The sequence below is a fragment of the Ictalurus furcatus genome, chromosome 9 (genome assembly GCF_023375685.1).
Source record: "Ictalurus furcatus strain D&B chromosome 9, Billie_1.0, whole genome shotgun sequence".
In the NCBI taxonomy this organism is placed as follows: Eukaryota; Metazoa; Chordata; class Actinopteri; order Siluriformes; family Ictaluridae; genus Ictalurus; species Ictalurus furcatus.
In genome coordinates, this window is record NC_071263.1 from 654,543 (window position 1) to 670,000 (window position 15,458).

Consider the following 15,458-nt stretch of genomic DNA (forward strand, 5'->3'; position numbering starts at 1 on the left):
GACTGACCACTCCTGTATGTACTGACCCATGTATCTTCACCAGGTTCTTCAGGGTTAATGCAGGAGTTCTTTCTAATGGCTATTTTTCCAGATCCTCAGTGGACTAATCCACTAAATGTTTATACTGGAGTGGTGACAGAATGCAAGAAACATTGTGCTTACTGCTGTATCTAAAACTCGTCTTTATTATTTAATGAATGAAGCATTTCAATTAAGAATTTTTCAGAAAGGCCAAAAGTCCGAACAGAAATTTTTTTTTTTGTGAGCCCCGTGTCTTTTCACAGTCTAACTCCAACATCAGCAATGGACCGTCAGTGAGAAACACTTTTTACATATACTTTATGAACCGAGCGCACACTGACGTCTTTTATTTTCCACTGCATTTAATTAGCCTTATCCTTCACACGTAATTACTCATTTGTGTCGCAAGTTTTAGCTCTTACAGTACGCTCACTGCAGCTATCAACAGCAATTAGTACACACACAAAGACCTAAAGCTAATGTTATTGCCACTCTGGAATTTGCACATCATTATGCAATTATTCTTTTAAATCGACTGTATGCAAATTAATGAACTCCCTCACTGTATGCAAATTAACCATCTCTTTTTTTACGGACAAATTGTGACAAAAACACAACAATAACGCCGTTCTGGTGCTCCTCGTATTGTAACACATACTGTTTTCTTAGAAAATATGCAGAAAGAGGTCAGGCTGGTGCTTCCAGTAGTTTGTAGTTAAAGTTTTATTTATATAGCACTTTTCTAGATACTCAAAGCACTTTACATAGTATGGGGGATCGCCTCAACCATCAATATCCACCTGGATGATGCGACGGCAGCCATTGTGCACCACCAAACACCAGCTATTAGTGAAGAGGAGAGGTTGAAGGGATAGGGATAATTAGGGGACCATGATAGAGAAGGGCCAATGGGGGAATTTGGGCAGGACACCGGGGTTATACCCCTAATCTTTCCGAGAAGTGTCCTGGGATTTTTAACGACCAGAGAGAGTCAGGACCTCGGTTTAACGTCTCATCTGAAAGGCTGTTTTTAGAGTATAGTGTCCCCGTCACTATACTGCAGTATTAGATCCCACACAGACCACAGGGTGAGCGCCCCCTGCTGGCCTCACTAATACCCCTTCCAGCAGCAACCTTAGTTTTCCCCAGGAGGTCTCCCATCCAGGTCCTGACCAAACTCGACCCTGCTAAGCTTCCGTGGGAAACCAGGCGAGGACTGCAGGGAGATACGGCTCTGTTTTGCTTCCTTTATCTTAAGCATCTTTCAGTGGTGTAGTGCGATGCCATATTTAGGCCGTGTGTACATAAGAAAACCTAGATATATATATATTGCACTACACCACTGAAAGATGCTTAAGATAAAGGAAGCTAAACAGAGTCATGTAGACACAATTTCACCAGCCCTCCTATATGGTGAATTTGTGTCTACATGACATTTCACTTCTTGTGCACCGTAGGGAACTTTTGGTTGAGTAAAAATGTTGATATTTTTGTTCAGCTGTTATGCTACAAAACCCTGAAAAACTAAAGCACCCTTACATTTTACTTTGCCCTTCAGGGCTGCCATAATAACTGATGGCGAAGGTATGGAAATACTGTTTCCCACCACCGGGTAGTTTGTTTGTGGACAGAGTGTAGCGTGACTGGACCTGGACGGAGATGCTGACTCATCATGCAAAGACAAATACAAATGTTTGGTAATATTATCTGGCAGGACATTATTTACAGCATGCTGTTTGTTTAGTTCAAACTCTTTTTTCCCCCCTATTGCTGTTGACTAATAATCATGCCCGTATTTAGCTCAGTTTGGATGGTATTTGGATGACATAGAGTAATTCTATCCTTTACAGCTGCTCCTCTGTGGTTTTATCACCATCTGGTTCACAATGTTGGTGTTTCTCACCCTCCACCTCCCAGAGGAGAGAACTGCTGTTTTTCGATAAACTCAAGGGTGGTCTGAGCATTTCGGTTTTGCGGATAGACATCCCTCTGCCGCAACAAGCTTCCCTGCGAGAGCGTATTTAACTGTAAGTGTTTCTAGCGAATTTAGAGAATATAAAAGCGCCCCTTTTTTAAAATTTAGGAAAATATAAGATGTAAATCACCTCCAAATCGCTTGAGACCATTAATGTGATTTAACGTACATATCATTATAGTAATTTCTGGTGCTTGCTAGGCTATATTTATTATTCTTAGTGCAGCAAGGCTCTAGTATATCTTTACTAACTTCCATCCATCTTCTATACCGCTTTATCCTTTTCAGGGTCACGGGGAACTTGGAGTCTATCCCAGGGAGCGTCGGGCACAAGGCGGGGTACACCCTGGACAGGGTGCCAATCCATCGCAGGGCACAATCACATACACACTCACACACCCATTCATACACTACGGACACTTTAGACACACCAATCAGCCTACCATGCATGTGTTTGGACTGGGGGAGGAAACCGGAGTACCCGGAGGAAACCCCCGCAGCACGGGGAGAACATGCAAACTCCACACACACAGGGCCGTGGTGGGAATCGAACCCCCGACCCTGGAGGTGTGAGACGAACGTGCTAACCGCTAAGCCACCGTGCGCGTCTTTACTAACTTTCTACACAAAAATGTAAAAAATGAAAACATTAATTAAAAAATGCTTCTCTGCTCATTTAAAAAAAAACACACCACTTTTATAAACGGTTTTATTTTACACTGTTGCATCATGCAACGGTCCTAAACTGTGTCCATTTTGTCCGTCATGAATATTGCATTATTCTGTCCAGAAATCAATAATAAATAAATAAGATCTTTAAACAAAATAACAGCAATTTACACCAATCGTCCTGTTCAAAAGTTTACCCCCCCCGCACGTATCGTGTCACCTTCTTGAGCATCAGTGAACGTTTGCACCTTTTGTAACAGTCGTGTACGAGTCCCTCAGTCGTCCTCGAAGATGCCGGAAAAGTAAACTATGTGCAGGACCTGGAGGATTTTTTTGAAGAACAGTGGGTGGTTTAACTGCTCAGGACAAACAAGTGACTCATGATCGACTCTCACAACACACAAACACACTCGCGGATCCTCCAGGTAACAAAAGGTTAGGCTTATAGGAGGAGTCTGCTCAGGTCCAGCTTCACCCCCTGGAGGACTATCTCAGTTTGATGGCAACATTAAAATTGCACAAGCAAAATTTTATTTAATTTAAAATACAAGACTGTTGTAATAACTGTTGAGCAATTTTTTTTTTTTTTTTCATATGAGAGCTCTGGAAAATCTTTACTTCTTCAAATGAACCTTAATCAAAATACAGATTTTCTCACAGTTAGATCACCTACATGAGGCTTTCTACACTTATACTCGACACGACTTCATCTATAAACATATCTGTAAAAATTCCTTTGTTGTCGTGTACTGTCTCGAATACGTATTATCTCACTAGATTACACCTCGAGTAAGACTAGCCGGCCAAAACTATGCTTTATGCTTTACAGTGTCCACGCTTTAGTATTCTCAAGCATTAGAGAGTACAAAGTAAACGATTTAACCCAAAATAAGAAAAAATTAAAAAAACCCACCCTTTTCTTTTCGAACATCGTCACACACTTGGATCAGTAACGGAAAAAGCATGTGAACGTTCTAGAAGATCTAACGGCTTCCCATTTGTAAGACGTGTATAAAAGCTTTTCCTTTTTCTCTGCTGCTGCCATTTTTTCCCCCCGTCTCTCATTTACAACGTAGGAAATGAAACACAGGTTTGTTATGTTACTTTCGATGGCAGAAGCAGAACAGCACGGAGAAAGGATGATGGGAAAACAGTCGTGACTCAATCGGTGAAACCGCAGCTTCTCATCAATCATAAACATCCCTAATTACAAGAATTCATCGGTACTGTATCTGCGTACCTGGTATCCACTGCTTTATACCGAGATTCTGCTATAAACCAGACAAGAAAGGAATGAGAAATAACAAGTATAATATGTTCTCCTGGTAAACGCTGCCAGATTAGTAAAAAAAAGAAAAGAGATAAATATATAAATAATACAAACGCATAATAGGAATAGCTGCGGTCTGAGCGCAATATACTGCTGTATGGTTAATCTGAAAAGAGCAGCGATAATGAAACCTAAGCGAGAGAAATCATGTGAGCAGAATGAAGTAGACGGTCATTCATATTAATATAAATATTAACAGGACTCTTTTTGTCCTCTATGACGAGGTACGTGTATAGAAGTGTACACGTCTACAGTTCGGTATGATGAGATGATGTTTGAGGTTTGAAAGCTGTTTCTCTTCCAGCGCTTCGTGTCTCCTCATCGTCCTCCTCCTTTCTGCCCACACGCTTTGCTTTGGGGCGCTGCTGAGCCGCGTAACCTGGCGCCTCTTCATCCATAATGGCCAGAAAGTCATAAAAAGGCACAGGGGGACGCCACGCTTTATCGGGAACCACACCTAAAGAAAATAGAGGTGGGGGGGGGGGGGGGGGGGGAGTCAGAAAACACTAACTCTTGCAAAAAAAAACAACAACTAAACAACCCTAGAGATACAGAACAAGCACTAGTCTAGAACGGAGCCTGATGAAATATTGACTCATGGTGCAACACATCCACAAAATTACTGTACATGCAACTAGACCTCGTCCGGTGAAGGACACGTACTGTTACACAAGTACAGCACAACACGATACACACAAGACAGACTGGGAAACAATACTGTACAGACTAACTCTGTGGAAAAAACCTAGTGAATTTTAGTACAAGGAGACTCGTTAACATGAATCTCGATCGATCGTCTGAATCCAATTCTCTTCACGAATTAAGACGAGCCGTTCAATTAAGACGAAAGTAAAAGGAGTTAGTGTGTGTAGCTGATGTGTGGAGCTGCGGTGGCTGAGCTGCATTACTGGAACATTTCGAGTATGCTGCACAATGAGGAGGCACTCTTTCACCGGTTAGTTGCCGTCATTTGGCCTTTTTTATGGAACGAAACGTCAATCAGCTGGACCTGAACATGCTTAGTCATTTACAGCTGATTGGCATCTATTAATTTAAAATAGAAATAAAATTGAAACTATATCATCATCATCATCATCAACAACTTTGGGCCATGTGTCTTATCTGAGTCTCGCTGATTCAGCAAAACTAAATAAGCAAACTTTGCACACCAAACAAAGTCCAGACCGACTGCCTACATTTGAAGAAAATGATAATGATAACGAGTCTTTATTGGTCACATGTACAGTAGAGCAGAGTGAAATTCTTTTCTTCGCATACCCCAGCATGTTAGGAAGCTGGGGTCAGAGTGCAGGGTCAGCCATGATACAGCGCCCCCTGGAGCAGAGAGGGTTAAGGGCCTTGCTCAAGGGCCCAACAGTGGCAGCTTGGCAGCGCTGGGGCCTGAACCCCCGCCCTTCTGATCACTAACCCAGAGCCTTAACCGCTAAGCCACCACTGCCAAAAGAGCAGAGGAAATGGTGTACATTTGATTTGGGTCCAATTCTGCTCCTTTAATACACACCAAGTGCAAGGTTAATATCGTCTTTCCTACTGCATTGTTCGGAAAACACGTCTTGAGCAAAAGTTCCAGTCATCCTGGTAAAGAAATCACCTAAAAGTATAGTGATCTCAATTCCGGTCAAGCGCATGATGCCAGACGCCTCATTGCTGGGAAGTAACTGCAAGCGGCAGGAGTAAGAATATGCCAGTAAGGTCAACGTGCTCCGGCGGACTGCTGGAAAATGTTCAGAGAGATGCAGATCTAATATCTGCATTCAAATGGCCCATCAAACACGTAAATAAGCAAGGAATGCATAAAAGCCAGTGGACCAGAAAGGGCTACTGCAATAAAAGTGTCACGAGATTTAAGGAGATAGGAAATTAAAACGTTTCCATGAGTGTCAATGCTGCTTCTGATATGTTCAAGCAGGAGCAAGAGGGACTGTGGGTTAATCTTCTGGAATATGTGTGACAGATGGCACCAGGACTGAGTGAATTACGTTCAACAAAAGGAGAGAAGGTCAATGAAAGACAGCAGGTCTGGTCAGGGTTGGGTTTACCTGGCATTAAGGTCATTTTGAAATGTCATGGATCTGTGCTATAAACCCAACTCTGTGTGCGTGTGTGTGTGTGTGTGTGTGTGTGTGTTGTGGCTTATCTTGCGCTCATTTCTGGTCACTCAGTGGTCTTGCAGCAATAGCGTCATTGCCAGTTCCTTTAAGAGCTCTGTGCTTATATTGGATTCTGGCTCTGAGAATAGAAGAGTCTGACAAAATGAATAAACACAGTGCCTTGCATACGTAACCTTTCCAGAATTTATATTATTACAACCTGGAACTGAAACGGACTTTATTTGGATTATATGTCACGTCATATATTGTAGGACATATCAAATTCGACTGCGTAAGTATTCAAACCGTCGGTATGAAGCCGGTTGCCATCAGAAGTCACGTAATTAGTGTGCAATTAAAGTGTCATGTGATCTCAATATAAATACACCTGTTACGGGGATAGAACACACCGAGTCCTCAGAGCTAGAACACGTCCAGACCAAAGAATACGGCTCAATTGCAAACACAACATTGCTCGACACCTTCTCCACAGTGAAGCACGGTGGCGGTAGATTCACATTAAAACATGTCAAAAATGGTAACGTTGAGGGCAAGGTAGCGAAATATCGGATAATTCTAGAAGGCCCGTCCCAGCCTGCAAGAGACTCGATACTGGGTAGGAGGTTCTTCTTCCAACATGACACTAAGCGTAATGTCAAAGCTACAGTAGAGTGCTTCAAAACCGAGAACCTGAACGTGTTCGAGAATTTGTACCAGGACTTGATGAGTACTGTTCAACTGATACGTCTCCGTTCAATCCGACAGAGCTCGAGATATTCTGGCAACAATAATGGGCAAAGATATCAGGATCTAAATGTGCAAAGCTTATCGGTTCATCTGACCCATATGCCTCCTTAAACCTTAAGCATGACTTACTCAAACCCTCTCGGTTCTTTCTACAAATATCTCGCACTTGTTCTGGGTCGGTTGGTAAAAGCTTACTGATCACTGTGAGCTTCCTTGTACTCTTAAACATCCTAATATGACACTGCTCAGGCAAGTAAGTGACGCCAGGGTGTACGATTCGCCTCGTCCCACTGTGCCAGGATGCACACTCTCACTTAAGAGTCATGACCGGGTGGCGAGCTGTTTGTGTTTTTGAAACGGCGCTCAAGAAAATGTCAGCTGCCATTAGCGGAAAACATCTGGGACAAAGTACAGCACGCGGTGTCGACAGCTGTTTGTATTTCAGCAGCAGGTAAGAGCAGAGACTGTAGACAGACTGACTCGAGTCGGGTGGTAAAACCCCCATTTAAAATGACCGATGAATGAAAGTATGCTCTTAAATTACAGAGTTGGCACGGCAAAACCAAAAAGGAGACGGCCCACAGGAGCTGGAGGATTTCAGGAAAATGGCTGGAAATGATCAGACACAATTAAGGGATGTAGCTACTCCAACCTCATAGGAAACAGATGGGATGGTACAGGAGGTCAACTTGGCATTTAACAGCCATTTCTTCGGGGATGACAGAAGAAAACTGCTGTTTGGATCAGCAGAATGTTAGCATGGCTTTTGGCACAATGGCTATTGTATTAGCGAATGCACAAGGGATCGGAATGAATAGAGGGACTAAGAGATGTGCGAATGCCCGAGTGTGGTTCACACACTTTCTCATGAGCAGAATACCTGTGGGGCAGCGCACACAGAAACGTTTTCATTGCATCGCTTTTCGAGAACCAAGAGACCACCTGCAGATGTACTTTCAAACCGTAAAAATGACAAACCGCATCGTATCCATCCATCCATCCATTTTCCATAGCGCTTATCCTGCTCAGTGTCACGGGGAGTCTGGAGCCTATCCCAGGGAACTCAGGGCACACGGCAGGGGACACCCTGGACAGAGTGCCATCCCATCGCACGGTACGATCACACATACATTCACACACTACGGGGCAGGGGAACCCCCAACCCCAGAGGTGCGAGGCCAAGCACTAATCCCCGTGCCCCCCACCATGTAATATATTTGACGCAAATACCAGACTCTAAGCACGAATATCCTATTTGAACATGAAAAACCTTAGCTAATAGGCTAGTTAATTGCTAGTAATCTAGCCTGCATTTGTCACAGGTCAAAAAGAATGGGATTTCAGCATCTCTTCCGATTTGTATCATCGTATTCGTAGTGATTTACTGAACCGTGACCAAAACCTCAAAATACACAATACAGTTTAGTCTTATTTTTATATACTCCTTGGAAATTCGTTTGTTTGTTTATCACCAACATCAGCCTGGCAACAGAGATGCTGCTCACCTGCAGCCTGCTCCTGGTTGTTCTCTATCCGCTGTAGCCACTGAACAATGTTTTCCGACAGCAGAGGGCGCTCTGTAGGGAAGTGATACACCTTCCCACCCGAGCTCAGCTGTGACAGCACCAAAGCAGGGAGCGGAGGAACATAGCTAAGATAGGTCTCTAAGACGGCCCTTCCAGCAGGCGTGCGACCCCTGCGACAAAACACAAACCAAGGAACTCGATTAACTGCAATTTTATGGTATGAAAAGAACAACAAAACCCTCCATAAAAGGACAGGACATGGTGAGAAATATTACATGTGGCTCATGATTTTTGTTTTACTTTACATAATTTTTTTCCATATCACATTTGTTATTTTCGACCCTCAGAAAGATAAAGCCCTCACAGATGGATCCAGCATGGCAGTGATGACTCCGGCCGTCCCGTCCTCTCGGCTTTCCTCATCTCCTCAAGACATTGCAAAGTCTCCGCACTTTCCTCTCCCCCAACAAACAGGATCAGCAAAGGCTTTCTGAGCTCCAAGTACCATGGCAGGTTCTCTACTGTCAGTTCAGGCTGATTGAGGTGAGAGAGTAGAGGAATAGAGAAAGGAAATCACTTATGCATGTGGGTTTTGCACCAAACAGGAGATAAACAGGCTGTTTACTGATATACAAAAACGAAATCAAGTTAAATCATGACAGATCTTCTTCCACCTTTATTATGTCACCCAACACATTTCAAATTAAATCAAATAAAAAAAACAAAAAAACTTATAATAACGTGGCTTCAAAAGTCTGCGCACCCTTTTATAACAGAACATGGGACTGTGTTCAGAATGAACCAATCACATTCAAGCTCATGTTTAAAAGTAATGATACTACACCTGTCATCGATGAAGTGATTCGGATTAGTCTTAAATAAAGATCTATGGGCTATGGTGTAGGGTGGGCATTTCTCATGGGGAACCGCGCCCCAAATCTGAGTTTGCCCGTCACCCTAAACATGTGGAAAAATGTGTGATGGTTTAATGAGACCTTTTGGGCATAATTCTAAAATATGTTTGGTGCAAAAACAAAACCAGAGAACCCCAGACCCACAGCGAAGCACGGTGGTGGCAGCATCGTGCTATGGGTCTGCTTCTGCTCTTCAGCCGGGACTGGGGATAGAGGTAGTCAAGATAGAGGGAATCATGCATACTTCCAAAAACCAATCTATTATGGCATAAAAACTGCAGGCCTCTTTTACACAGCTGAAGTTAAAGAAAAAAAAAATCCCCTCCACAACAAAGTCAACAAATGAATGGTTTCAGAAGAAGATCAAAAGGTTTGGAAAGACCCAATCAGAGCCCAGATGTAAATCCTATCGAAGACCTGTGGAATGACTTTGCACAGGATGTGCACAGGAGATCCCTTTGTAATTTGATAGATCTGGAGCGTTTTTGTTTTTTTTTTTGCAAGGAAGAGTGGAATAAACCCGCCAAATCGAGATGTGTGAAGTTTCTTAGTCTGTTCCCCAAAAAGACCCGAGTGCTGTATTACGAGCGTAACGTGCTTTTACGGAAGTTTGTCAAGAGGTGTGCATGCTTGTGCAACCGGGCTGTTGGAAGCTTCTTCTTGTCCTCTTCCCGAAAACGTTTCTATTTGTTGGTTGCGATTTCACGTTGAAGGTGGAAAAAGATCGGACGTGACTTATCTCGAGTTTAAAAGCCCGTAATTGTAACGGGGGTGTGTTGACTTTTTATATCCACTGTATAAACTAATCAGAAGGAAAATACAGATTAGATCCAAATGACAGTAATAATGTCAATCTTTGCTTCCATTTACGTCATCAGTAGCATGTCTTTTCCATTTACGTCTTTTCCCCCCATTTCTAACGGTTGAGCGGAGATTGCATTCTTCAAAGCAGACTCTTTTCATTAAACGCCACAATAAAATAAGGATTTACGAAGAAATCCGAAAAAAGCAGTTCAAGCCTACTGGCTTTCCTAATAAATGATAAAATGTTGAACAGATTAAAGAGCAGCAAACGCTCATACATCAGCAAAGCAGCTTCTTATTCAAAAGGTCAAAATGGTTCAGAACAATGATGGGACTCTCACATAAACTGGTTCTTACAAATGTAGCGAGTGCCGCTCTCCTGACGTGCGAGATCATCTCCTGTAATGTGGAGAAAAGAATGGGACTAGCTCTTCTCTGAACTCCGGGGCCATGAGACACCAGGAGAGCAGGCAGCATCACAGACTGCTCCTGAGCCCTGGGAAAATAAAACACAACACAGCCACAATAACACTCGCATTTCACATTCAGCACTCTCAAACATCCAGCGCTCTCACTTCTCACACACATCACTCTTGCACATCTGGCACCCTCACATCTCATCTTCAGCACTTTCACATGCAGCATTCTCACAGCTCATCTTCAGCACTTTCACATGTCATCTTCAGCCCTCTCACATGCAGCACTCACATCTCATCTTCAGCACTCTCACATTCAGCACTTTCACATCTCATCTTCAGCACTCTCACATTCAGCACTTTCACATCTCATCTTCAGCACTCTCACATTCAGCATTCTCACATCTTATATTCAGCACTCTCACATTCAGCATTCTCACATCTTATATTCAGCGCTCACACCTCGCCTTCAGTGTGTATATACACTATACTGTAGTCCATACCATTTCTCTGCCTCCTTGTGCTCAAACAGCCCCAGAATAATTTCCCCCCTTAGATTTTTCGCCGCTTCTTCAAAAACGGCCACATCTGTAACAGTCGAGAGGATGTAAACAAGCTAAAATCTGCTGCACCACACTATGTTCCACAACAACTTTGTATACAAAATCTGTTTAGCTTCGTTTCCTAAATTGATAAACATACCAGTTGCAGGAAAATACATGTTGTGTGATAAGAATCTAAAGTGCCTGGGAGCCGCAGCGTCAGGAACGACTTCATTAGTTGAATCGGGTATGCTAAATGAAGCAGCACGCTAAACAAATCTAAAAAAAAAAAGGGTTCGTTTCATACCCGGATCTCCAGGTGTGAAAAGACCGAGCACTCGGATGGGCGAGAGAGAACAGTGTCTGTGATACAGATCTCCTTCCAGGAATGACAGGACTTCATCCGAGGAGGACAGAAAGAGAGGGGGGGAAAGATGACTCCTGTGGACATGAAGGAAAAAAAAAACAAATTAAAAAAAAAAAAGTTGAGATTAAGAGCATCAGCCCAAATCCAAACATAGTAATGTACACATGTACATGACGCACAATTAAACAGATAACAGCACAAACAAAAACATCCCTCTAGCCCATCCAAGTAATACAAAAAGCCCACACACTCTCCAACACACACAGTAATGGATAAGAGAAACACATAGAAACACGCACAATTAAACACTCCTATTATATAGCGGCGCAAAAAACCACACCTCTCGGACCATTTTACGATCCTCAGAATGATGCTGCGTTGATTCACCGTCTCATGATATCGCCATCGCAGCCCTATCTGCTTTCAGAGCGCGGGTCTAGACTCGGCATCGACCCTCATTACGACGCAGTGCAAGCAAAGGGCATTGAGTGGCTTTTAAAAGGTCTGAACGGATAATTACATCAAGCGCAGCGATCGATTTAATGAATCATTACGAGCTCAGGGCAGAGCGCAGGATTGGGGGTACATGACTGTGTCCGGGCTTCAAAGCATGGAAATTTGCATGAAATGGTGGAGTTTATTAGATGGAAGTTATGTTCTTAGCAGTGTATCTCCCCGAAAGCTTGCATGTTGAGTAGACGTTGCTCGATCGATCGGTTATTGGAAAAATCAACACTGAGAGTTTTTCCCAGTTGCGTCCGCTGCGGGAGCGGTTAAGAAGGGTCAGCCGTCATTACACGGTAGGAGCGCGGCCTCTAGAGGCGAAATAAAAACCATCACTATCGGAAGTTTGTTGTGTTATTTGAAGTGTTTTTTTTATTTTTTATTTTGGACGTCTCTATTTTTACTTGTTATTTAAAGTGTTACTTTTTGGTTCGGTTAAGATGTACATCTTTTATCTACTGTAATATTTATTAATAGTGAATATATATTTATGTTTACATAAGCGTTTCATGAAAAAAAAACGAAAAAAACCCAACGTACGGTACATTTTCATGGTACCGTCAGTACTGTTTATTTTTGTAATAAAGTTCAGCAACATTTTACTTGTTATGAGAGTTATTCACTTTTAAAAACTATCGATTGATGAATCGGTTATCAGCAGGCACTGCCCAACTTAATCAATCGGTATCGGTAAAACCCACTAATCGGTCGACCTTTAATGCTAACTTTAGACTTAAGTCCGGAGCCATGATGTCAGCATGAAGTTGGGGAATAGCTTATTCGATTAACAAGCTCTCAAACCGTATCTTTGCACTTGTCCATTTCACACGAGCTAAGCAGAGATGAATAAAAATAAACGATGTACGTGTATTGCTTGAGAGTGGAGATATTGGTATGAGGTTTATGAGGTTTATTTATTGCTAATGTTGCACGTCCAGATGTTCTGATGACGATTCTTCGTCACGGCTGCTTTTTTAGCTTCTTGTACCTTCACTACGCCACGTAGTTGCCGCTTTACTTGCCTGTTTACATACGTCAAGCAAAAAATGTTATAGGCTTAACAGCCTTAAAAGACTGCCTTAACTACCAAAAGGTTTGGTCGAGGGTACAAACACAACAAGTTTTATAAATTCCAGATTAGCCCACAGGAATTTAAAAGACTCTGGTAACTCAGCAAACTCTGGTGACTCACAAAAACAACCACATTTTCTACCAAATAAGTAAATAAAAACATCTTTCTCTGGTTGTCCGTCCTGTGATTTGTGGTTCAAGTGGCCAGTGAGGAAAACAGCGGGCGTGACATCAGGAATACATCACCGTTCATGTCAAATTATCATGAATTTATTTCAAGACATAATAATAATAATAATAATAATAATAATAATAATAATGTCTTGAAATAAATTTATTTCAAGACATTATTATTATTATTATTATTATTATTATTATTATGTCTTGAAATAAATTTATTTCAAGACGTAATAATAATAATAATAATAATAATAATGTCTTGAAATAAATTTATTCCAGACATCATCATCATCATTATAATAATAATAATAATAATGTCTTGAAATAAATTTATTTCAAGACATAATAATAATAATAATAATAATAATAATAATGTCTTGAAATAAATTTATTTCAAGACATAATAATAATAATAATAATAATAATAATAATAATAATAACTTGAAATAAATTTATTCCAGACATCATCATCATTATAATAATAATAATAATAATAAGTCTTGAAATAAATTTATTTCAAGACGTAATAATAATAATAATAATAATAATAATGTCTTGAAATAAATTTATTCCAGACATCATCATCATCATTATAATAATAATAATAATAATAATAATGTCTTGAAATAAATTTATTTCAAGACATAATAATAATAATAATAATAATAATAATAATAATGTCTTGAAATAAATTTATTTCAAGACATAATAATAATAATAATAATAATAATAACTTGAAATAAATTTATTCCAGACATCATCATCATTATAATAATAATAATAATAATAATAATAAGTCTTGAAATAAATTTATTTCAAGACAATAATAATAATAAAAAAAATAATGTCTTGAAATAAATTTATTTCAAGACATAATAATAATAATAATAATAATAATAATAATTCCCAGCTGCTGGAATATCAGCTTTGAGATAATTTTCCCACAAACACACGTTCATTACACGTGTGTAATGAAGTTAAACATGGATTAATAATAACGAAATAAAATTTTTAAAAATGCAGTTCTCTCATTAAGCAGACACTTTTATTGACATATCAAATTTTAGAGCTAAATCGCTGATGGTTACGAGCCTTAACCGTCCAGCTGTGGCTCTCTGGAAGTCCTGGGAACTCGCTAAACCACATCTTGACTTGATCTTACGAAAAACGTGAGCTTTTTTGATCATAATAAAATATCAGATATCACAATGTTTATCTTCTCAACTTCTCAATCTAAAACTACGCCACTTCTCTCGAGACCTGCATTTCTGCCCAAGTTAAATATTTTCATACCTGATTTTTCTTATAGAAAATTTGGAATTGGGCCGGAGCAGTGTTTTCTCTGGTTTAGACACACACCCTAAGCTCTGCTTCATCGTATTTACCTGGAGCCGAGGAGCCAAATATAACATGCCAGCACTATCAGGAGACCTGAACGTGTTGCTCCTCGAATGTCACGAGTTTCAAGCAACACAAAAATAAATGCAGGAAATTCAGAGTAAAAATAACAAACAGGACTTTATAAGGCATTTCCCAAGCTATGAAAAGAGCTCAGGAGAGCGATTTGTCTCATTTGTGCTGTGCTTCATGACGTGATTCAGATACGTCCATTTTTATTTTCATTTTTTTTTTTGGTCTGTTTGAAAAGGCACACAAGTGATTAATGAATTTATTCGACTCATACAGGAACATACTTTATATCGAACTCAACCTTAAAACATTATGATGCTTCTCTTGCAGTATTATCTGTGATGATCTGAGATGATATGAACATATTCGGGAAGGGGTGTGGGCTTGGTAGATATGAGATAAAGCCATAACTTCAGGTGTAATGGGATGTACACACAGCCTGAAATTACTGCATGCACTAAAATGCTGGGAATCTCCCGAACAGGACACGCTGAACATACTGACTCGTTCATCTTCGTGACTCATTCGCAAAGACAAAACATATTCTGCCATCGTGTTAGAAAGTGTGGAGTCTGAACTCACCGTTATTTCCCTCTCACACCTCACGAGAATCTCTTTCTGAAGTGTGTGTGTGTGTGTTTTTGTTTGTGAGAGCGAAAGACTCACAGCAGGATGAATCTATACAGGCTCTCGGTTCCCATCATGCCTCTGTAGGACCGAGTGTCGTCGCCCAGGCGGAACAGCAGGACGGAGGGGAAAGACGAGACGTTCTGATCACGACACACACACGTCCACTCGCCACAGTCTATTGAGGCCAGTGTGACATCACTCACACCTAAAGAGATGCGCGCGCGCGCGCACACACACACAC

At 41.0% G+C, this 15,458-nt stretch overlaps 1 protein-coding gene across 2 annotated transcripts in view; it reads right to left on the bottom strand.

Annotated features, from left to right (window-relative positions):
* Positions 1-1,418: 1,418 nt before the first annotated feature.
* The window catches only part of txndc16 (thioredoxin domain containing 16), a 19,697-nt gene continuing 5,657 nt past the window's right edge, over positions 1,419-15,458 (bottom strand). For both annotated transcript variants that reach the window (XM_053632594.1, XM_053632593.1), the window contains exons 13-19: positions 15,254-15,422; positions 11,363-11,496; positions 11,017-11,101; positions 10,455-10,593; positions 8,744-8,913; positions 8,359-8,549; positions 1,419-4,452 (exon numbers count right to left, since the gene is read on the bottom strand). In XM_053632594.1, the coding sequence (XP_053488569.1) occupies positions 4,244-4,452; positions 8,359-8,549; positions 8,744-8,913; positions 10,455-10,593; positions 11,017-11,101; positions 11,363-11,496; positions 15,254-15,422 (1,097 nt within the window). In that variant the 3' untranslated portion in view covers positions 1,419-4,243. The remainder of the gene's footprint in view (positions 4,453-8,358; positions 8,550-8,743; positions 8,914-10,454; positions 10,594-11,016; positions 11,102-11,362; positions 11,497-15,253; positions 15,423-15,458) is intronic.